The sequence below is a fragment of the Panthera leo genome, chromosome B2 (assembly GCF_018350215.1).
Source record: "Panthera leo isolate Ple1 chromosome B2, P.leo_Ple1_pat1.1, whole genome shotgun sequence".
NCBI lineage: Eukaryota > Metazoa > Chordata > Mammalia > Carnivora > Felidae > Panthera > Panthera leo.
In genome coordinates this window covers 112,290,875-112,315,482 of record NC_056683.1, presented here as the reverse complement: position 1 = coordinate 112,315,482, position 24,608 = coordinate 112,290,875, and the positions used below count along the sequence as shown (strand labels likewise).

Genomic DNA, 24,608 nt, shown 5'->3' with positions numbered 1-24,608 from the left:
AGTAAACACAACAGATAAGATCCTTGATGAATCAGATGACTCAAAAAACTAGAAAACTTCCTCAACCTGATGAAGGGCATCTATGAAAACTCACAGCTAAGATCATACTTAATGGGAAAGACTGACTGGTTTTCCTCTAAAGTGAAAAACAAGGTAAGGATACCTGCTCTCACCATTTCTGTTCAAGATTGTGCACAGGGTCTAGCCATGGCAAGTAGGCAAGAAAATGAACTAAAAGCCCTCCAGACTGGAAATGCAGAAACACTATCTCTATTTGCTGATGACATGATCTTTTTCTTTTTAATGCATATTTATTTATTTTGAGAGAGATAGAGAGAGAGAGAGAGAGAGAGAGCACACATGTGCATGCACATGAGCACAAGCTGGGCAGGGGCACAGACAGAGGAAGAGAGAGAATCCCAAGCAGGCTCCAAGCTGTCAGCACAGAGCCCGACACAGGACTCAGTCTCACCAACCATGAGATCATGACTTGAGCCGAAATCAAGAGCTGGACACTTAACTGACTGAGCCACCCAGGTGCGCCGACATGATCTTGTATAGAGAAAATCCTAAGCAATCCACTTAAAAACCGTCAGAACTAATAAACAAGTTCACCAAGGTTTCATGATATAAATCAATATGCAAAAGTCAATAGTATCTCTGTACATTTGCGAGGGACAATCTGAAAATGAAATTAAGAAAACGATTCCATTTACAATAGCATTAAAAGAAATAAATACTTGGGAATAAATTCAACAAAAGTCCAAATTATATACTTTGAAAACTACAAAACACTGATGAAAAAATCAAGGAATACAGACATTAAAATCCCAGATGGTTTCTTTAGAGAAATTGACAAGCTGATTCTAAAATCATTATGGAAATTCAAGGAGCCCAAGATGGAAAAAATTAAAAAACAAAAATAAAAAACCTTGAAAAGGAAGAGTATGGAAGACTCATACTTTCTGATTCAAAACATTCCAGGAAGCTACAATAATCATAAAAACATAGAATCATAAAAACATATATATAGAATCATAATAAAGAGCAATCAAATAGAATAGAGTCCAGAAATAGATCCTCCCATTCAGTCCATTGACTTTCAATCAGGTACTAAAAGAATTCAATGGCAGAAAGAATAGATTTTTCAAAAAGTGATGTTGGGACAACTAGATGTCTGCACTGCAAAAGAATAAAGTTGGACCTTCCCTAACCCAATATACAAAAATTAACTCAAAATTGATCAAAGATTTATATGTAAGAGCTAATATTATAAAACCCTTAGGAGAAAACATAGGCATAAATCTTGAAGACCCTGGATTAGGCAATGGTTTCTTAGATATGATGCCAAAAGCAAAAACATCAAAAGAAAAACAGATAAATTAAATTTCATCAAAATTAAAACCCATTGTGTTTCAAAGGACACTAGCAAGAAAGTGAAAAGATAACCACAGAATAAAAGATAATTTGCAAATCATAGATCTGATAAGGAATTTGTATCTAGAATATATAAAGAACTTTTCCAACTCAACACGAAAAGACAAACAACTCAATTTAAAAATAGCAAAGGATCTGAATATGCATTTTTCAGAAAATATACAAATGGCAAAAAAAAAAAAAAGCAGACACATGAAAAGATGCTCAGCATCATTAACCATCAGGGAAATGAAAATCAAAACCACAATGACATATCATTTTGTACCTACTGATATTGCTATAGTCAGAAAGATAATAAAAGTGTAAATTAAATGAGGATGTGGGGAAATTGGAATCCTCATACACTGCTGGTTGGAATGTAAAATGTTGCAGCTACTTTGGAATAACAACTTCGCAAAAGGTTTTACAAATTTACCATACGACACAGAAATTCTAGTCCTAGGTATACACCCTAGAATAACAAAACTATATATTTATACAAAAACTAGTACACAAATATTCATAGCAACATTATACATAATGGGAAAAAATGGAGTAAACCCAAATGTTCATCAATTGATGAATGAATGGATCAGCAAAATGTGGTATATCCATACAATGGATTATTCAGCAATAAAACCAATTGAACTGATACCCATTACAACATTATGCTAAGTGAAAGAAGCCAGTGTCAAAACAGCACATATTTTATTATTCCATTTACATGATATGTCCATAATAAGCAAATCTGTAGAAATGGAGAGTAGATTAATGGTTGCCCAGGGGTTAGGTGGGTTGGGGGGATTAAGGAAATTGGGAGGTGACTGCAAATAGGCATTGGGTTTCTTTTCGGGGTGATGGAATGTTCCAAAATTGATTGTGATGTTAATAGCACAACTCTGTAGATACATTTTAAAAACCATTGTACACTTTAAACAGGTGAATTGTGTGGTATATGAATTATATGCCAATAAAACCATTACAAAATATATTTTAAGAGTATTAGATTTTAAGAAGTATTTTAAAATTTAAAAGTAAATGATGGGATAAAAAAACTGATGAAAATATAATAGTTCTATTATACCTAGAAGGGGGAAAAAATCAAGTCATGGGATAAGACAAATGCTAAATTCTATAATTCAAGAAAGATTTCCCAATAAAAAGAAACTTGAAACTATATATTGAATCATCAGCATTGATAATTACTACTGATTTAAAGAATGTCTGAATGGAGATTACCTATGGGGATGGAGATGAAAATGGGTGAGATCTGAAAGGAAAAATCAAGGGCCACCCTGAAATTTAGTAATATTCTGTCTCCAAAGCTTGGTCGTGGAGATACAGATGTTTGTGTTGTCGCTCGTCTTTATACCTCTCAAATATGCTATTGTGTGTTCGATATTTAGTAAGAGCAATCAAATTGACTAGTGTCACAAGGCAGGATCTAATAAGTGCCTCATAAGGGCAGAATTATCCTGCAATGAGTGTGTGAGCTTTTAAATCGAGTCACATGGTGATAACATCTGTAGAGCTCTTATATACAACAGGCATAAAACACTTTATATTCATTAGTTAATTTGATCTTGTGAACTGCCCTAAGAGGCAGGCACTATTCTTTCCCCATTTGACAGAGGAACCTAAGGTACAAAGTTCAGTAACTTGTTTAAAGTTTGCCCAGTGAGTTGGTGGCAGAGCTGGAATCTGAACCCAGGAAGCCTGGCTTGAGGGGCCATAGCCTTCATTTACAATGCTCCACTCTCTGTGGGTTTGCTTAGGCAGAAGTGGTAGTGGTTTAAGATATTGGGAGTCATGCCAGCTATTCACGAGGACAAGAGAGGGAAGGGCAGGCAGCTTCTGAGATTAGTCAGAAGGCTAAAGTGGGGTCAGCTCCAGAAATACCCTTAACGCCATGCAAATCATATATCTGATATCTAGTCTTTATTCTTTAATCAGTGGTAGGTCTTAAACATTCTTGAGCAAGTAGTAATAAGTGGAAGTCATGTTTAAGAAATGATAGTAAGCTAGACTGGAAAGTGGAAGAAAGAACCAAATGAAGATAGAAGATCTGTTTGGAGATTCAGGGGGTGGGAGGGATGGATGAATTTAAAGGGGATGACTTTGAGCCAGGAACCAAAATCCTCAAATACTATTTTTGACCACAGTACTGAGCAGTTCCCAAGTGAAATTGTGTGCAGGGGACCAAGCCAGCAAAAGCATGTCCTTTAATACTTTGGAGTCCTGACTCCCAGCAAAGCATGTCTCCTGCTTGAAGCCTGACAAATGAATTGTGTAGAGAACTCTGTCTGCCTGACTAGGGGCAGGACAAGAGCTTAGACCAAAAAGTGTCAAGAAGTCACATAATTCTTCACCCTAAGCAGCCTACCGTTCTCATGGTGAAACAAGAGTAGTCTGAGAAGGGCAGCTCAGACAGGTGAGAGCAAGCAGCTGTGAGAGCAAGAGGGCCCAGAGCATCTCCTGGGACGGGATTAACACATGCCCACGTTCGACAATCCCACCCCTGCTACTGGCGCTCCTCACACTCTCATGGACAGGGACTGGAGAGAGAAGGGTTTCCCACTGCACCTGCAGGCAGAAAGCACTCCTGCAATAGTCAAGCATAAGTGATCTAAGCACCACTAACGGTGGTGGATATGGGAGCAGAAAGAAGCGATTTGCCATGAGATCACGATGACTGGTTGGTTATGAAATGAAGGGGTGGAGTCATTAAAAATGAGACTTTTGAGCCAAAACAATGACAATAGTGGTACTGAGAGAGCTGTGGGAACCACATCTCTTTCTAGAGATGGTTGCTCAGAGTAGACAATTGTTCTCCCTCTTTCTGAAGCATCACAGTGTAGTGAAACACAAAACTTAAATGAAATTTCAAATTCCTGCTACACTACATTCACTGCTTGAGTGAAGGCTAAAAATTCAATAGTAAGTTCTCCTCAGGTTCATGTTTTTTTAATTTAGAGAGAGACTTTTTTTTAGGGTAATGTACATACAATCTATTCATATTCCTTTTTATTAAGCATAACAGAAAATATTATGGGTTTCTTAATAAGAATAAGTTTCTATTTCTTGAGTACTTATTTTGTTCCAAGCATTATGCTAAGCATTTTATACACATTGCAGTAATAAACCCTCACAATAGTGCTATGAAGACTGTTACTGTCCTCATTTTGCTGATTAGGAAATTTAAGCACTGAGGAGTTTAGAAAGCTAAGAAACTTATTGCAAAGTACGTGGCTAGTAAATAGTCAACCCATACTTCAAACCGGGTTCTAACTTCAACTTGTTTTATCCGTGGTTACAATGGTGTTCATACTGGCTCTGATTTCTTTTCCTAGCGTCTAGCATTCTCCTGTCAAAAGTTTTGCTCATGTGGGGGGTTCTACAAAATTAACAGGTGTTTTTTTTTAACTAGACCCTAATCATTGGTTGTTTAACTGAATTGCTAGTCAGTTTACTCAGCATCTCTAATTCCTTCTTTATTTGTTAAAGCATGAAGTTGACTGAACTCTCCCATGTGTCCAGCACATCAGTCTGCTGCACAAAGTGAACACAGAGACTTTCCTTCTCTGTCTGAAGTTTATCATATGTGGAGAGACATACCCTGAGAAATAAGGTATAGCGTTCTAAAACTATTCAGGGCAACGTTATTCAGAGTCCCAATTAGACTGGCACGATAATAAAGAATTCTATTCTGGAGTCACCAATTTGAGTCCGGTTTGGAGAAAAGTCTATACCTAGTAGGCAAATAACAGCAATAATTGGTATAATAATCTAACGTAAATTATTTCCATTGCCAGTGCTTGCAAAGTGACTAAGGCAATAAATAACTTGAAAAACTTAAAAAAAAAAACTATACCTTGATAGATACAAACTGAAATACAAATAATTGAGATCATTTTTCAGAATCAGATGAAACAGCTATCTTTCACTGAATCATTCAGATACTTCCTTTTCCAAAATGTTACCTGGGCCTGAACGATTTGTAAATTGCTTCAATGATCTGTTTTGCTTTAGCAGCGGAGACTTAGGATGAGAAAAACACTTCAGGCTGAAGGTTTAGAAGATAAGGCCAGAAGGGAAACATCACAGAACTGAGTGACCTCTGCCTGAAGCAGGGGCAATAATAACAAGTCCACAAGTACAGGAGAGATTGATGACCACTGTTGTCTCCTTGCACTGAGCACAGCATGGTGACAGCACAGTGCCTGGAGCACCGCAGCCTTGTAAATAAGTCCTGAGGCATGAACTCCTGCTTCATAACAAGATCCCTTCCCAACAGGCGCAATGCAGGAAAGGGTAACTCTCTTAGTGAGAGTTGTCTCTTGTGTGAAGTCTCAAAACCAAGTTCAGTGCCCCCCTCCCCGACTCTGTGTAAGGAGAGCATCCCCACTGAAACTCTTGTAAGTTGAAATGACATAAAGTTCAAAAGTAATTACCACTAACTTCTAGGGAAAAGATTTTAAGCGTTCCCAGGCCCAAGAAAGAATCTCTCTTAGGCTTTTCTGGTACCTTAATATATATCTTGCTAATAGATGCACAGAACGAATCAAGATAAAGCACAGACGCTCATAGACATGATTCACAGGCCTGGCCTGTTGAGTAGAGTTCCTGGGGGTGGGAGGAGCGTGCCCCTCTCGATGCTGAGCTATGTGCTGCTTTGTAACAACCTGATACAAAACAAATGCTGAAGGCTATTTTTGCTTTTCACTTTTTTCCCTAAACACTGAAACCCTCTTCAGACTTCTTCTGGTTATTGAAAGCAGGTACTAAAGTAGGTCTTTTGCTAAAGCAAAGTGGCATACTACAGCCTTCTGGATCGTGGGGGACACCTGTATTTAGAATAGTTTAGATTGAGGGACGACCTTTCTTGGGACCTTTCTCAAAGAAGAGCCCATTGTGTTCTCAGCCGTGAGTCCTACACTGCTAGTTCCTCATGAACACTGGCCAGTGTGGCATAGCCACCCCCACCTGCTTCATGCTCTGTGGTCTCAGGAGATGAAGCTCTCCTTCCTAAATCAAACACTAAGGGAGGATTGTAAACCTAGGTGGTACTAAACTCAGGGGAAAGGAGAGAAAGAGGACAGTGATTCTTAACGATCTCCAGTATTTTTCTCTCCAGTTTTACCAGTTTTCTCTCCAGTTTTCTCTTAAAATCACCTCTCTGATGGGGTGCCTGGGTGGCTCAGTCAGTTAAGCATCCAACTTCAGCTCAGGTCATGATCTCGCAGTCTGTGGGTTCAAGCCCCCATCGGGCTCGGTGCTGACAGCTCAGAGCTTGGAGCCTGCTTCAGATTCTGTGTCTCCCTCTCTCTCTGCCCCTCTCCCACTCGCACTCTGTCTGTCTCCATCTCAAAAATAAATAAACATTAATTTTTTTTTTAAATCACCTCTCTGAATTATTCAGGATAAAAGTAGAACACCTGGTAAGCCATTTCATGATTGCTGAGGCCTCTGGCATTAAAAAAGTCAAATAGATGAATAAATGACTTGCTTACAAATTCAGTGACTTAGAGGTGGACTCAATAGCTTACATCTGCTTAGTCTCAACCCAAATAATGCTTTAAAAAAGTGTTTCATATTAAGTCACTAAGAGAAGGTATCTTGTGACAATGCTCCATTTATTTATTATTTTTAAATTTTTTTTACATTTATTTATTTATGTTTTGAGAGACATAGAGAGGCAAAGCACAAGTTGGGGAGGGGCAGAGAGAGAAGGAGACAGAATCCGAAGCAGGCTCCAGGCTCTGAGCTGTCAGCACAGAGCCTGACACGGGGCTCGAACTCACAAACCATGAGATCATGACCTGAGCCGAAGTCGGACGCTTAACCGACTGAGCCACCCAGGCGCCCCTACAATGCTCCACTTAAATGGGAATTTATCATTATTCAGACGCATCACTAAATTAAACTCACATATCACTGTAATATATCCCAATGCAGCCCTCAGATGAGTCACACAGAGAAATACAGTATGTATTGAAATGCAACCATTTTTTGCCTGTGTGGTAGGACACAGAAGCTATCTTGTTTCACAAGTATAACATGATGGTTTTTATGGGGGAAGTAAAGGATAATTTATCCAGTGGGGGAGGAATGTAATTAGCTTGAATATAGAGTATTGGAATTGGGCCAGCACAATAGCCAAGTTACTGAAAAAAAGATTCCATTTTGGATACCAAAAATTAAAATAGTGTCCCCCTAGGGACGCCTAGGTGGCTCAGTCAGTTAAGCATCCAACTTTGGCTCAGGACATGATCTCATGGTTCATGGGTTCAAGCCCCAAGTCGGGGTCTGTGCTGACAGCCCAGAGCCTGAAGCCTGCTTCAGATTCTGTGTGCGTGTGTGTCTCTCTCTCTTTCCCTCCCCTGCTTGCTCTCTCTCTCTTTCAAAAATAAATAAACATGAAAAAATAATAATAAAATAAATAGTGTCCCCCTATAGAAGCTTTATTCTCATGGTTATTTTCTTTCTCTCTCTCTCTCTCTCTCTCTCTCTCTCTCAAAGCAGAAAATATCACGTAATAAGATACTAAGGGATTTGTCAAAAATAACATTTGTCAAGCATCCACTGCATGGTAAGCACTGTGTTAAATAGTTTCCATTTTCACAATGACTCTGTGCCAGTCTGTACAGCCAAACTCCTTCCACATCGCCCCCAAATGTCTGTCCTTTGCCCCTCTCTGAGCCTGAGAGTGATCCCCTAGTGATATAATGCACTTTCAGAGAAAAGGACCTGGGAAGAGGCCTGAGCAGACTGGAATTAGGCTTGGGCCCTGAGGCAGAAAATTCTAGGGTCCCTGGAACCTGGATGATGGCCTAAAAGGCGGGGTGGCCACAAAGAGCACAGGTTCTACAGGAATGTGCCCCTTGACCGTGCATACTCCTCAATCCCAACCCCAGCAGCCAGAACAGGGACGTGGAGCCTGGTACGGACCCCCCACGTACTATTCCACCTCCTGCCTGGGCCTGAGGCTAGTGCTACCAAACTGGGTCTGACTCCAAAGCTTATGCTCTTAACCACAAGGCTACATAGCTTCATAGAACACAAAAGGTGTTTGAAATTTGCTAGTTGAATGAGTGATTGTATCGAGAGACCCAGTACCTGGAGTTTAATGAGTAAGACTTGAATATTACCTATGAAACAAAATTGAAAAAATGCTGGGCCATAAAAGCAAAAGAACTCTGATCATCACCAGTTTTCAAACCTGTGACATTCGGTTAGACTTTCCGTGAGGGGTATCTTGCAGCTTAGCTGTCCATGAAGGCAGTTATTTCCTAGCGCACAGGTTCCAGCATGCTGGATTTTTGATCAGAGTTCAGGACTCCACATTCTCCCCATGATAAGCCATCTCAAACAAGCCCAGAGGCAATACTGGGGTAATAGGAGAAGAATAACCCCAGGTTATGTTGCTTAACCTGCTGTATATTTTTACGGGGTGGGTGGGGGGGGGTAGGTTTCAAGAAGAAAATAAAGGAAGTGAAAGTCAATCTAATCAGCACCAAAAATAGTCTCAGCAGGACTTCCTGGTAACACGTCGAGGTATTGATTCATTTATATTGTTTTTAAGTAAAATAACCCTTAGATGGATATTTAGAGGTTTTTATTAGTCTTTTTACAACAGAAGAAATTTTTTTTAAAATAAACTTTTTAATGATTCCGAAATATGGCATATGCTCTTTGTCAATAATTTTGAAAATGTGGAAATGTACATTGAAAAATCAACCATAACCCCACCAACAAGACAACGATCATTAGTGTTTATTGCACTTTGCTATGCTAAAACCATAACCAGTCACTCAATGACAGCTTCTCTTTTCTCCTAACGTTTATAAGCATTCTCCCATACTATTAAGAATCTTTGGGTACATCAATTTTATTTTTTTTTTAAGTTTATTTATTTATTTTTGAGTGTGAGAAAGAGAAAGAAAGAGCATGCCCAAGTAGGGGAGAGGCAGAGAAAGAAGACAGAAACCCAAGTAGGCTCCTTGCTGTCAACATGGACCCTCATGCAGAGCTCTATTCCACGAACCATGAGTTCATGACCTGACCTAAAATCAAGAGTTGGACACTTAATGGCTGAACCGAGGGAGCCACCCAGGTGCCCCTGGATACATCAATTTTTAATAGCTACATAGTATCCTATCATGTAGATTTATTTAGGGTTAACAAGGTAACTCTATTTTCATTTTGTTTGGGGGCTTTGTTTCTTTCTGTTTTTGCTTTTATTTTCCCCTTGATGAATAATACTGTATTTGCCTTATTTTGCCTTCAGTATAATATTTTTCACATACATACGTAATATATAAACACATAAATATATTTTAAGAAGTAGGATGACTGAGTCAAAGGGACAGAGTACTACTAAGATTCTGCTAAGTTGCTGTCTAAATCTGTGGATCCAGTTTGCACACCATATTCTCATTCTACCTCCACCATCAGCATGGAGCACACTGTCATTTGTTTGAATATTTGAAAATTGATACGTAAAGATGGCATCCCATTGCTGGAATCTGTACTTATTTTTAAAAAGGCAATTTAAATAGATAAAATTATGCCACATTGACCATTGAAACATATTAAAAGATCATTTTATCTAATTGTTAAAAATACTTCCTGACCTTTAATCAGTAATAAATACATGATATATATCTCTTGAATTTACACGGTTCTAAAAAATTTTATTTCACTTATTGCTATTTTTAAAACCAGAGTTGGAGACGTCCTTGGCTTGGTCTACAGAAAGGGCAGACTTTGGGGCACATATTCAAAATTCAAAATTGAGTTAAAATGATTCCACTTTACACCTGAAAACCATATTCTTATGTCTCCAAATTCAACTGCTTAAGATTCACAGTGGCTTGTACCACTAGTTTCTTAACTTAGCAGCAGCCTCCCTCAATTTATCTTCTTTACATTTATGACATTTTATTTTTGTTACACTTCCCATTTTCCATATTACTGTGTGCCATATGCTCATTTATCAAAAGTCAAACCTAATTTTTTTGGTAGGCATCAGTGAGAATTATGTTATCACCATTTCAGCTAAATATACTTAAACACAAACAAACAAAAAAGAAAAAGGAAACAGGTATGAGCATCACCAGCCTGGAGGGAGACTCACTCGCTAGAAAAGCATCTGCACAGCAACTTAGCAGGATGTGGGATTTTTGCCACTGACTTTTTTTTTCCATTCATGGTCTCACTTGTGAACAGTAGGAGTGAAGGGAGCTGGTTGGTGGTCTGTGCCTGTCCAGTCAATGCTGGGAAACTGTCAGGATTACAATGCTCCTTTGTTGGCTGGCTTGGCAACTATGCCAAGAGCTGAATGGGCCACAGAGACTGAACTAGTTATGACGACTGCTTGGTCCTCTCAAATGACCAGAGGCCCTCCCACCTCTTTGCCCGGCCACCCTGGGATGACAGTATGGATGTGGAGATGCTCTGATTCCTCCCACAAGTTGGCTAATGGAAAATTTTGACTTCCTCACAATCAGTTTCTATCTAATTCAGTTAAGAGTTCCGATCTCACTTTTAACTTACAAAAAGGAAGGAAGGAAGGAAGGAAGGAAGGAAGGAAGGAAGGAAGGAAGGAAGGGAGGGAGGGAGGGAGGGAGGAAGGGAGGAAGGGAGGGAGGGAGGAAGGGAGGGAGGGAGGGAGGGAGGAAGAAAGAAAAGCAGATTAATAATATAGAAAGTAAAACATGAAAATCGTATGGTATGATGTGCTAATCTCTCTCACTGAAATTGTGTGGTGATGGTTGGCAATGGAGAGTAAAGGATAAAAAAAATAAACTCAGAACAAAACAGAAAAAGAAGCTCCCCAGGATGATATTCATGGGAAAAATCTGATTTGACCGATTTAGGTCATCATGACTTTTCATGCTTATTTTTGTCATATCGTATTTCCTGGAGCCCCAATTTTCAGATTTAGGTGCAGCCCCCTCCCCCAAGAACACAAAGAAGGAAACTGAAGACTATGAAGCAGGTAGGACAAAAAGATTACTAAACTAAAAGTGCGTTGTTTTTTAACAGCTTTCTGCTAACCCAGACTCCTGGTTTTATTTAAGAAACCCACTGCCTTTGAAAATACACAGGGTCTTTTCAATAGCAAAAGATCAAATGATGTTAATCAGGCAGTGGGGCCTAATCCTTTAATGCAGCTGTCTCTTTACATTATAAACATTCCAGCTATATAAGTGGGAATGATTTTTATCTTAGCTTGTCTTTTCTTCTTCTTCTTCTTCCTCTTTCCCCCCTCTCTCTCTGTCTTTCCCTGCTTCTCTGTAGCTGTCTCTAAATCTTAACTTGCTCACAGTACAGAATTTGCTTTCTTCTACCTGGTTTCTAACCCCCATCAAGGAACAATCTGTTGTGCCTCAGAACGAAAGAAGACAAGAAGATGGGGAACTAAGTGCATCCACTTGCCTTTTCTTCTCTGTGCTCCCCACACTTTTGGTTGGTCACTGTGGACGATGTTCTTCTGGAAAGACCACATCTACAGGGCATCACACAAAGCTCAGGCTTCTCCCTGCTGGTCACCTCTCTTCTTCCTCGGCTGTTGCTTTGGCCTGATGGATTCAGGTTCACTTCTCACAGATTTCTTCTGCCTTTAGAGCTGCTCTCAACAGCTTTTTTTGAGGCCATCTTTTCTTCAGAATAAAATAATCATAGTTTGAATTATGTGGCATGTTTAACTGGAAGAAATGATTATGGAGGGAAGAAAGAAATATGACAGTTTTCTTCAGATATTTGATCTGACATCCTGCTGGAGTAAGATTGGACTTCTGGAGGAATAGAAAAGCATTAGAGCAATGACTCTTAAACAGGGCTGTGGTGGTAAATAGAGTCACTTAGGGACCCCTTCAGGTTATAGCCCCTTTCTCTACTGAGATGCTGATGTACCTACAGTAGAGTACCACTGTTGTCCACAGGAGTATGACCTATTTTCTAGAAGAATTAGGATGGAAAAAATGGAGAGATCCATCCAATTGGATTATAAATCCCACAAGATCAGCTAAACTATATATAATTTTCTCATCTTTTTATTCCTAAGGACTAACAGGGCCTGACATGTAGCAGATACTATGAAATGCTTCTTGAACTATTGTTTCATTGATGGATTAAAAAAAAAAGAACTTCGGGTAAACAAATTTCATTTTAACATAAGTAGAATGATTTAATAAGAAGTACTGTCCAAGGTGGGTCATCATGAGAGACAGTGAGTTTTCCATCTTTGGAGGAATTCAAGCATAAAACAGGGACACTGGTACATAAGCTAGATAGTTGACCATACCTGGGAGGTTAACACAGGGGCAGCCAACTTGGCTAGGAGGCCAAGGAAAATTCCAACGCCTTCTATTTCATGAACACAAAGATATTCATTACTTGAAAGGTATAAAAAGATGCATCCTGTGATACCATCAGTTTAAACCAGGGGACCAAATACTTGTGCCTTGCTTTCTGGGAGTTGTGTGTTACATTTGAACCATAGTTTATTAAATCCTAAGTTTTTAATTTCTATTTACAATCCTTCAGGTTTTTCTTTCTAACTAAGAATAGCATTTGTACCTTTGAAAGTTTGCAAGAATTTGGTCTGGTACATACAAGCTCAATGCTGTGGCTTAGGGATCCTAAAAACCCAATTCCTTCTACCTGCAGAATCAAACCTAAGGCTACTTCGTTGGCACACTAATTTGCAACGCAAATTTTTAAATTAGTTTACAGGTGGCCCACAAGAGAATACAAACATTTCTTGAAACATTGGAAGTTTTTTAAAGATTTCTCTCCCCTCCCCCACTCTCACCCTTCTCTTTTTACCCTTTTTCTTCTTTCAGTGCTGAACGAAGTTTATCATCCAAAGGAATGCGATGCCTTGATAATCACTTTTTGGATATTCATGCATGCCACATTCATATATACTGAACATCTGCAGCCCATTAAAAGGAAAGAATAAAGTGGTAAGGCTCCCGCCCAACCGTCAGGTTGTGGTGATGATCTTTTGGTGAAGTGCGCCATCTGTCATCAGAAACCAGTATGGCCTCTCTGTGGGCCAGAGTCAAAGGAACTGTCAACCAGAGGAGTGAATCTGTGTTCATTAGCATTTCCTCTTTGCACAGCATTTGACCACTTTTTCTACCAACAATGGCAAAGGACCTGAGACTATACATCCATCCTGCCTGTTGCAGTGGAAGCAGCCAGGTGGGTGCTTTGAAAATAAAACCTGAGCTTCCCACGTCAAAATGTTTTTTCACCACCCGTGAATTCACGTAAAAAAGAGTAACGGGTGCTCGCTTTGGCAGCACATATATTAACATTGGAACAACACAAAGAAGATGAGCATCACCTCTGCACAAGGAAGACATGCAAGTTCATGAAGCATTCCATATTTTTAGGAAGTACCTAGAATTTTTCAACTAAACGAATATATCCTCTGGGTTCTGCTGTGGCCCAGACAGTGTTAACTTTTTTTTTTTCCGTTGTGGGTTTTGATTTTTCTCCCCCAGAAATTGGTTTTATTTGATGTGCCCAAGTCTTAGGTTTTTCAACAAAGAAAAAAAAGTCTCCATAAAAATGAATAAATAATAAAAAATAATTTTAAAAGAATAATGGAAAGTTCACAATCTACTTCTCAGCCTGGACCATTCTTAAAAGTTCTGGATCTTCTGCTGAATAACACAAATCTCAAAATATGATTCAGATTAAGAACTATTCTTTAGAAGTATAGGGATCTTAGAGGTCTTCTGGGGTTCTCCTGTTACAGACGAGGAGCCTGGGGTCCAGAGTGGTGTAGTGACTACATCATACACTTCCTTTGTTGACTCCTCACCCAACTGATGACTACCCTAGGGTCCTTTCCTTTGGACCACTCTTCCCTCACTTGAGTTCACAGAATTTTGCAGCTTAGAGGGTATTGGAAATATTGGGACTGTATAAAAGCTTACTGTAATATCTCAGGCTGTAACTGAACAGCTTTCTTACCTTTAAACTCTACTATGTTCTGTTTGTATTAATAAAGTGCAGACCTCTCTATTTATAACACATAAAAAACACAGATGTTGATTGCAAATAGTTTTACAAATCACTGCATATGTCTCCAAAATCATTCATGTAAAATATTTGGAAAAGCATTTCCGATTCTTCTTCCTTTGCAGGGAGTTTTAAGTAATTTAAAATATATACCATTATGTATTATTTGATATTCATGCAGTTTTTCCTATATAGCTTGTTTGACTTTTAACAGAAACTCTTGGAGATAATGTATTCTCAGTGCCAATGGCAGAAATTTTACCTAATAATACATTATTTACTATAAAGGGGTGCTGCTATTGGAGGAGAAAGGCAACGGGCTAAGGATGAGAATTTTGGGTTCAAGTGTCTGCCACTTAGTAGCTCTGTGACTTAACCTAAGTTAGTAAACTCTTTGTTGGAGGCACGTGTATCCATCAGCAGGGGCAGGAAGGACAGTGGAAGGGAAGGGAGAGGTAAGAAAATCTAAACTGTCTTTCTCACTGGATTTCTGCTAGCCTCAAATCCAATAACATCCTTGAAAGCTCTTTGAATCTTATAAATCAAAATCAAGTTAGTATTACGATGGCCAGAGCGTTTGCTCACTGCCATGTAGCATGCATGTTAAATGGAAGCACTGTATTTAAAGGTTAAAAGCTGGGTTCTTTGATCTGCCAATTTGGATGAAATCTCGGCCTCATCACTTACTAGCTGTGCACTCTTTGGTGAGTTACACAACCTGCCTAAACTCGACATTCTGAGGGAATACTAATTTAATGAACATTTTATGGAGTTGGGTTAAGATTAAGTTCAGTGATGCATGCAAGGTACCAGGTGGGATGCCCAGCCTCCAGCAAATAAACATTCATTTATTTTAGTATTATGATATTCCTGGCTCTTGCTGTTCTTATGGTTCTACAGGATAAAGAATCTGGAATAGTTGGGTTTCTTAACCCTCAAAACGTTTTCCTTAGGTCTCTTCATCTACGTATACAGCTCTAGCTGAGATATCACCTCCAAGGGCATAGAGCAAATCTGAGTGTCATGAAAAAAAGAAACCCACCATGAACAATAGAGATTCCTGAGTTTGAGAGCTAAATCCAAGAATATCTGCTCTTTTTTCTGCCTTTATCACTCCTGTCTTCAGAACTGTCCCCACAGAAAAATTCTACTCCAAGAGAAGAATCGACTTCAGGATGTCTTCTTGACTCTACAACTAGTAATCTCACACTCCTTATAAATTTATGGTCTTATAAATGTCATATATATATACATATACATATTTTTTTCATTTGTATTACAAAAAATTTGCTCTATTTCCCTTATTTTTACTTTATATCCTCTTTTAGATTATGAACTTCACAAAGGCTAGACTCCTGTTTTTTCTCATTGCAACCAATATTCAACTTCTGTGAATGACCCAAGGATCATTAATACCTTGGCAATTACATAAACTTGGATTCATGCTGTGCCTCTTTACCTCCTTGTTGGGTATCCTTGGGAAAGTTGCTTCAGATCTCTGAACCTTAGTTTCTTTGTTCATAAAGCGAAGGCAATCTTGCAGAGTTTCTGTGAGTCTTGGAAGCAATACCTAGAAATACATCATAAGTCTTCAGTAAAAGGTCACTATCAGTGTCTCTAAGTCATCTGTCATGATTATCACTACCATGGTGGCCATCAACTCTATGCCTATCCCTAGGTTTTGACCCAGATTTCCAAGAACCAAAATAAAATACAGGAAAGTAGAAAGATAGAAAAAGTCACAGAAGTGTAGAGAGAGGTGAAAGCTTTCTGTAAGTCCAAATTAACACAGAACAATAAATTATTTCATGATTCAGAAAGGCCCAGCAGGCTTCGGGCTGCTGATGAAAAGGAACCCTGATTACATGGTGCCACCTAGTGGAAATCTTCTAATACTACAGGCGGTGTCTAAACGGCGGGGAAATAATTGCCAAAGGAGCCAAACTCCAAGAAGTTTGTATTTCTTCTTGTCTTTACTGAGAAGGCGAGAACGCACTGCTTATTCTCACACCCTCCTCTCTTACCCATCCTGAACAGGGATGTGGACAGTATACACATATCTGTTCAACAGCACTTTACTATTTTGCTTGTTACTTCTTCATTAATAGATCCTCTCTGAGCTTATAGATCAACTCAGTAGCAACTAGTTGGCAGTGGACCAACATTAATCACAAAGTAACAAAGGATGATGGGTTAATTTTTCATTAACTGAGTTAAACTGAGGCCTTGATACCTATTCAGAATTTTTTTCTCATCTCAAAAGAAGGAAGAAAATGCTCATTAATAGGGAAAGTTTAAAGAAAAAATATTTTATCTGATAGTGCAGCCTGCAATTATTTACTGACAATTATTATTTTTTAAACACAATGATAAGTAAAAGAAAAAAAATAACTAATGGGGCGCCTAGGTGGCTCAGTGAGTTGGGCAGTCAGCTCTTGATTTTGGCTCAGGTCATGATCCCAGGGTTGTGGGATTGAGCCCTGCGTCAGGGTCCGCACTGAGTGTGGAGCCTGCTTAAGATCTCTCTTCCCTCTGCCCCTCTCCCCGGCCTACACTCTCTATCACATAAAAAAAAAAAAATGTATATTTAAACGCAATGTGGAGTCCTATATAGACATTCAGTCCTGAATCTCTGGCACAGAGAAAAGGAGCAGATTCAATTATCCCTTTATCATTCATTCACTTGTTTATAGTAGAATCTGTGAAGACAAGCTAACTCCGCTAACAGGGGAGTGTTCCAACAGCCCAAGCACAAAACAACATATACCTCGACTTTGAGGAAATGTTGTTTTATAGGTTAGAATTTTAGAATTGGAAGGCACTTTAAAAATTAGATGGTCCAGCTCCTTCTTTTATAGATGAAATTCTATTTATCTTACTCCTATTGTATGATTTTGTGTTTTAACCTTGATTGCTGTGCTAGGTTTTGTTACAGAACTGTCTGGCTCTATTAACAAGTAGAGCTATAAAACACCTTCTACAATGTGTCATTTACTGGGAGAGAGTGGGCCTGGGAGAGAATTAGAAACAGCTGAAGGCACATACAGGCTCATAGCTGCTCCCATTTGAAGGCAGTTTACAAGCTCAAAAGAGAGAATAGGAAGCAGCAGAAGGAGCAGAACAGATGTGGCTGCTGCCGTGGCTGTGGTGGTAGGTGGACCGTGCGTGGGCTTGGAGACAGGAAGGATCTCCTGGAAGTCTGATAGCTTCCTCCCCAGCTCCTTGCCACCCCAGCCTCACCCGGGCACAGGAGAAGAGGGGCACATGTGTCTCCCAATCCAGGATACTCTTGCTTCACACAAAATCTGGAGTCTTTAGATCAATGGCATCTCCTCTGGTAGAAGTTGGCAACCGTCTCCCAGAGACTGGTTTTGTTCCTCAGATTAACATTTTAAGCTCCTGATTTGTGCCACTCTACGAACGCCTTTGGGCAAGATGATTCTGTCCCCAAATGGGTCTCCCTTCTACGTTCCCCTCCCACTTGCCATTTTCTTGTCACCGTATCTAGGGGAATGTCAGGCTAGGCTTTAGGTTCTGTGGATAAAAGATGGTTTGGACAGTGTCTACCTACAAGAATCTTTCTGTCTAGTGTCAGCCGTCATGATAAAACGAAGAAATATTCCATGAGCTCAGATATGGACTTCTTAAGTTAAAGAATTCTTAAAGTCGGAGCCTGTTCCTTATGATAAAGATGGGGTGATAGAGCAGCTAAAGGTACCTGTACAACTATGACTATATTTTAGTCTCTGAAGATGGACACCTACAGAGAAGATGTGAGGGCTTACCAGAAAACTGATGCAAAGGAATTATTTACTCAGATAATTTAAAATAAAACAAAACAGTAATGTTGCCTTTGTACACGTAGGAATCCTTCACCCTGTAATCCAGATACGTGCAAAGGTGACTATCTCACCTTTTGATGGCGGTTGGCCTGGAGCCAAACCGTCCTTGCTCTGCTTAAGGTTAGCTGGAAGAAGGCACCTCGTCCCTGGCAATGTGTTTGCCATCACCCTCAGCCACCACAGGCTTGGAGAGCTCAGCTGCTGCCCATCTCGGCAGGAAGTCTTCCCGAGCTCTTTAGTTACAGTCTGGTTTTACAGGGGAGGTACACGCTCTGACTTCTCTCCTGCACTGCAGTCCTACGCTGCAGGCAAGAGAAGTGGCAAAAGAGAACAGAGCCCCATCTCCTTCTCGCGAATAAGCATTCCTCTCGTACTGTTCCTTCGCTCCCACACTTACTATCCCACGTTGACGGTCTGTGAGAGGAGTTGCTCCGCTTTTACCTAGTTACAGAAATGATCAAAACCTTCCTCTAATTTCCCTGATCTCTGCACGGCGTCCGTCAGGAGCTTTTCTGTGCCTCTGAAGAAAGAGGGGTTACATGTGAAACTTGTTTGTTTTATTTCCTTACCCATTTTATTTTTTTTCAAAGTTTATTTATATTTGAGCGGAGGGGGGTGGGCAGAGAGAGAGAGAGGGAGAGGGAGACAGAGAATCCCAAGCAGGTTCCATGCTGTCAGCGCAGAGCCCAATGCAGGGCTAGAATTCACAAACCACGAGCCAGATCATGACCTAAGCCGAAATCAAGAGTCGGATGCTTAATTGAGCCACCCAGGCACCTCTATTTCCTTATTCATTTTAATATAAACATAACATCAGTTTTCTGCCTCTTATAATTCATCAACAATATAAGGAATTTAATTGTAAGCATTTTCTCCTTGGCCCCACAGACTGTGGCACTGGTGACATTTTGTGCCAGGTGATTCTTTGTTGTGGGAGGTTGTTGTATGCCCGTAGGAATTTTAGCAGCAGCCCTGGCCTCCGCCCACTAGGTGCAACCCCCACTTTATGACAACCCAAAATGTCTCCAAACATTGCAAGTGTTCCCTTGGGGCAAAATCACCTTGAGGTTGAGAACCACTGATGTAGGTCAACTATTAACTTCTTTTATAATCTATGAAGATACAGCAGGCAGAAGCAATATTTCTTCCTCGAATATCTTAAGGAGGAAAAAAAGAATTTGGATCTTGGTCAGACTTGGTCTCTACTCTGTTCAGTCAGTTGCTAAAGCATACTTATGATTGTTTTCAAGGCAGATTGTCTCAATTGATCTACTGCTCTCTATTCTCTCCTCCAATTCTTTACCTAAGTAGTTACAAAATCTATTTCATGCATAGAGTCTCATTTAATACTTACAATAATAAGAAACAGGTACGGACAGGCAGCTGGCTGGGGAGCAGCAGGATGTCATGTAAAGAAAGAGGTGGAGGAAGATGGCACCACCATTCCCTGGCTACAAAACTGAGGCCAGTTCGTCAGCTTCTGTGCAACACAATTTTCTCATGTGAAACGGGGGATTATTAATAGCTAGGAGGGAGGCTGGGAGGGTTAAAGCGCGGTGAGCTGTGTGACAACACACATCATAGCAGAGGCTCCATCAGTTGTAGCTTTTTTTTTTAACTGTAACACCAAGACCACAGCATTGTGTGCGACACCACAGCTGCATAGCTAGCAACTTTCTCTTTCTGGTCACAGATCTCTGGAAGGATCTGTTCACCAGAAAAGTCCTCAGAAGCAACTCAACTTGTAGACCATTTCAGGATATTCACGGATTCACCTGAAATGTATAGTGAGCCCAAGGGAAGAAGCCGTCTAGAGAGAGCCTACGAATTTCATCTTTTCTTCCAACTGACTCAAGTAAGTGGTGCCAAATAGTTTTCCTTGCCCATTGCTTAACACAGACGATCCTTCTGGAGAGACAAGTTGATTCAGATTTCCTCCAACACTACTGATTGACCTTAAAATAAGTCACTGGTTTGGTAGTGATTTGGTAGGGACCAAGGTTTGGGATTGCCAATTTCCCTTCTTTGGGGGAAGAAAAAAGGGTCAAGGCCGGTCGTCCAATATGAGGAGTCACTCTATTAGCTTCCTATTGCTGCTTTACCACATTACCACAAACTTAGAACACACTTCATCCAGCAAAAATTTATTATCTAACAGTCCTGGGAGTCAGAAGTCCAAAACAGGTCTCACTGGGCCAACAGAAAGATGTTGGCCAGGCTGCATTCCTTTCTGGAGGTTTGAGAGGAAAATCTAATTTTCTTGCCTTTTATACCTTTTAGAGATTGCCATTTTCCCTGGCTCATGACCACCTTCCATCTTCAAAGCCAGCAATGGCCAGTTGAATCTTTTTCACATGGCATCACTATGATACTTACTCTTGTGTCCCCTTCTTCAACCTTCAAGGCCCGTCTAGATAATTCAACATAATCTCCCTATTTTAAATCCAGCTGATTAGCAAACTAAATTTCATGTGCTCCCATTCCCCTTGGCCATGAACTATAACATATGCACAGGCTCTGGAGATTAGCAGACAGACGTCCTTGGGAGGCCATTACTCTATGTACCATAGTCGCTTCTTGTTGGTATTTTTCATGACAAGGAAGCAATAAAGCCCTGTTACAAGCCCTGACCAATCTTTACAGTTTAGAAAAGTAATAAGGTGACAGTACTTTTTGAATTGTCATAACAATTTATTTTTGGATAATAAAATCCCCTCAGATCCATTATCATCTTTAAAATAGGGCCTCTCAAAAATAATATATGCCCAATTTCTTGTCAACTTAATGTCTTCTGACTCCTGATAATTTAGGCAACTGGAGAAAGTCTTTATAGCTTGCTACACAAAGTAAAGAGAGCTCACATGTATTTTGCAAAGCAAGTTGCAAATACATGTAGAGATACCCATGAAGACTAAATGAACCCTGTGTGAGTAAGGAAATCAAAAGGAAATCAAGGCACTGTTGGCAAAAGAAGCGGGCAGGGCCGCTCAAAAAGAGAACTTACAGGTTGCACTGCACATCCACCATCTGGCTTGCAGTCCCATTGCTTCACAGCACCCATCTCTAGAATGTTCCTCATTATGTACTTCTGCAAATCAAACATCCTCCTCTTTTTTATTCTACTGGATCTTTTGTTTATTTAGTTTTGTTTTCCTCCACGGGACCTGACCACTTTATCTCTGATCCTTCCTTCATCTGGTACCACCTAGCCCATCACCCTAACCGGTTTTAACATATGCCCCCCCCCCCCATCCTTGGCATTCATTCAGTCCTTAGTCATATTTACACCTGTTATCCCACTCTCCAAAACATTATTTTATGCCTTCACTCTCCATAATCATCCAAACCTCCTCTTCCACTCACAAATGTTCTGGTTTCCTTTCCTTCCAGAAGCATAGTAAGACTGTACCCATAGCCCCACTTTGAATTAGATATGGCAGTGTTGCTTATTTTGGCCAATGACACGTAGAAGGGTGATATAACACGTCCAGACAGAGGCTCTAAGTGGCAGTATGCCACTCTTCTCTTTTCAGTGTCAGCCATAGAGGAGCACAGAGAGCCTCTAGCCCCATGGATGAGTCAGAGCAGCATTCCCAGGCTGATCAACAATAGACATTTAGCAAGAGAGAAACACGCCTTTGATGTGTTGAACTGCTGCAATACAGAGGGAGGCTGTTTGTTACTACAACATAACCTAGTCTAGATCTTGCTTTTTATTTCAGTGAGAAAACAGAAGCAATCAGAAGAGAACTCTACAATCTCTGATGCCCACATCTGCCATAAATTAGTTACTGTACACTTTCCTTCTTCTTGTATTATGGATGAATTCTCCATATTCCTAAAGTTAATCTTTCAACTTATACACTAGATTGCATCCTCTTTTACCTACTCAATGCCATCATTACAGCATTTCTCTCCTTTGTCTCTTATATCATGATTTTTTTTCCCTTGCTAGTTACTAGATTGCCTCTATCAGTAAACATACTATAATATCTCTAGTCTTAAAAAAAAATCCTCCAGTAGCCCCACTCTATTTGAAATGAGTTGAAATACTCACTCCTGTTTTCTCTGGAACGATCTCCAGTTAGGGTTCTGTTTGCCTCTCTACAGTGAAACTGCTCTTACTACCATCATGAATGACACTGAATCTATTAAGTCCGGTAATCAAATCTCAATCCTTATCCGACATAACATTGACTTGGCTGACCACGGTTTTTTGGGGGGAGGCAAATTAATCCTCAGAGACTGAGTTTGCCTGTCCCAGGAATTTATTTTTCACAGGTTCGCTGTAGGAATTTTATAAACCAATGGCATACAGGATAATGTCTCTTAATAACCCAGTAAAGAATAACATACTCCAAACCAATGACAGATTAATCACACTATTGTTCCAGGCAAGGGAAGATGAAAGAAAGACCATATTTAGTTGAAGTGTTCCTTTATACCAGTTGATACTCAGGAGAGCCGGCTTAGCCAATCAACCGCTGGCAGTGCAAAACTAAAAATCCCCTGTTGCTAGTGGCATGTTACTGCTGATCAGCAAAGTCTCCTTGGTCTGCCATTGCTTGGGTTTTGCACTGAGGGTAAGAATTGTCTTTACAGCAGCAGGCGTTAATTGCCCCAAGGTCTTCCGGGAACTGTGGTCAGCGGAGACAGTCACCTTGCACAGAGCAAACACTCTCTGATGTCCTTACAAACTCTTCGTATTTAGAGTCTTAATGTCCCCCTTGCCATAGCTGTTTCTTCCTTCATACGTTTTTACTGCTAAGCCCCCAGCACCTGAGCTCCTAAGTGCTTATAAACAACAACAGACGTGATGTCCTTAGCCCGTCGCAGCTTACTTCATTCTTAATCAAAACTTTACTCTTAAAAACAATCTCATTTTTGTCATAAATGCGGAGATTTGGAAATCACAACAAACCAATACACAACAACCACATTCCTTCCTTCTTGAAATATTTTCTTCATTCAGCTCTAGAACACATCTCTTAGTTCTCTTTCTACCTCACTGTTTGCTTCTTCTCCGTCTCCCAAACTCTAAATGTTGGGTACCCCAGGTACCAAACCTCTGATTCCTACCCTTCTCCACAACATACTCTTCTTGCACTTTTCTCCAGCTCCCTAAATATCAACTCCATCCTTCCAGTTGGTCAGGCCAAATTTTGTGGAGTCATCCTTCTCTTTCTCTCATACTCCACGTCCAGTCTGTCACAAATCTTATTAGTTACTCCTACCTTCACCTTGTATACAAAATTAACAACCCTCTCATCACCTGCATTACCACTCTGGACCAAACCAAAATTATCTCCTCAAAGAATTATTTCAATCGTCTCCTAAATGATCTCCCTACTTCCTCCCTACCCCATATAGTCTATTCTCCACATTAGCCTCTCCCTGAGTCCTTCTGTATGCATGTCCATTAAATGTCTTTAAAAACTAGTATCATTGGTTGTTGATGAAATTAAGACAGTTGGGACAGACAGACAACTTTTTGGAGTAGGGGATTCTTCAGTCGTTAGGGAGGCTGTAATTGCATCATGGGATTGCTTTCACTCCCTAGCCTTTTATGGCTAGTCCCAAATTCTCCCAGTGTTTTTTTTTTTTGTGTCTCCTAGTTTACTTCTGCCTTCCAGACTACTTTCCTTGTGCCTCTGTTAAAATGTTCATAGACTGCCCACCTTTTAGTAGAGCTCTTATTTCTTCCCCCAATCCGACACTGAGTTGCTAATTTGGGTAAGATTTTCCTGCAATATTGCCTAGCCCTCCTGCTCCAAAGGCACACTACCCTCTGCCTCTCCCCTACCCAACTGCAATCCATTTAAAAATTTGACAGAGTTCAGTTGAGTGGAGATTAGCAAACAAGTAGTGAGTGACTAGTATGCACCAAACACTATGCCTGTCACGGATGGTTCAGTGCCTGAGGCACAGCCATCAAGGCCAGGAAGGTGGAACACTTCTTTTCCATAAGGGTCTGGGAAAACCTGGGTGAGGAGGAAGAGGAGGGCGAGGGAGGTGAAGGAGTCTGGAGAGAAAGAGGAGGATGGGGAGGGAGGAGGAGGGGGGAAGAGGAGGAGGAAGGCGGAGGCGGAGGAGGGGGAGGAGCTTCAGGAGGCGGCCTCTCGGCCTGCTCGGACCTGCCAGACCGGTGGCCGCATGGCTTCGGCCTCCGCTGCGGCGCTATCGGGCCGGGGGGCCCAGAACCTGCTGCAGTTCCTGCGGCTGGTAGGGCAGCTCAAGGTGAACGGGCTCCGGGCCGGGCAGGGCCGTTTGGGGCCGGGCGGGCGGCGCGCGGGGAGAGGCCGGGGTGGC

General features: G+C 40.6%; 1 protein-coding gene, 1 long non-coding RNA gene and 1 other non-coding gene across 5 annotated transcripts in view; 2 read left to right on the top strand and 1 right to left on the bottom strand.

Moving 5' to 3' along the window:
* Window positions 1–11,856: 11,856 nt before the first annotated feature.
* Window positions 11,857–24,522, bottom strand: LOC122220358. 2 transcript variants are annotated; one of them, XR_006202817.1, is made up of 4 exons: window positions 24,434–24,522; window positions 19,361–19,456; window positions 15,917–16,027; window positions 11,857–12,125 (listed from the first exon to the last, which is right to left on the bottom strand). It is a non-coding gene; the product is annotated as an uncharacterized LOC122220358 (long non-coding RNA). The 2 variants fall into 2 exon arrangements; XR_006202818.1 differs by lacking the exon at window positions 24,434–24,522 and adding an exon at window positions 19,654–19,756.
* On the top strand, window positions 13,715–13,821 carry LOC122220797. Its single transcript, XR_006202979.1, has one exon. It is a non-coding gene; the product is annotated as a U6 spliceosomal RNA (small nuclear RNA).
* Window positions 24,441–24,608, top strand: part of HDDC2 (HD domain containing 2) — a 25,622-nt gene continuing 25,454 nt past the window's right edge. Inside the window, exon 1 of one of the 2 annotated variants that reach the window (XM_042939750.1) lies at window positions 24,441–24,521. In XM_042939750.1, coding sequence (XP_042795684.1) covers window positions 24,453–24,521 — 69 coding nt within the window. In that variant the 5' untranslated portion in view covers window positions 24,441–24,452. Of the gene's footprint in view, window positions 24,537–24,608 lie in introns of both variants that reach the window. The other variant, XM_042939749.1, reaches the window with a different exon arrangement.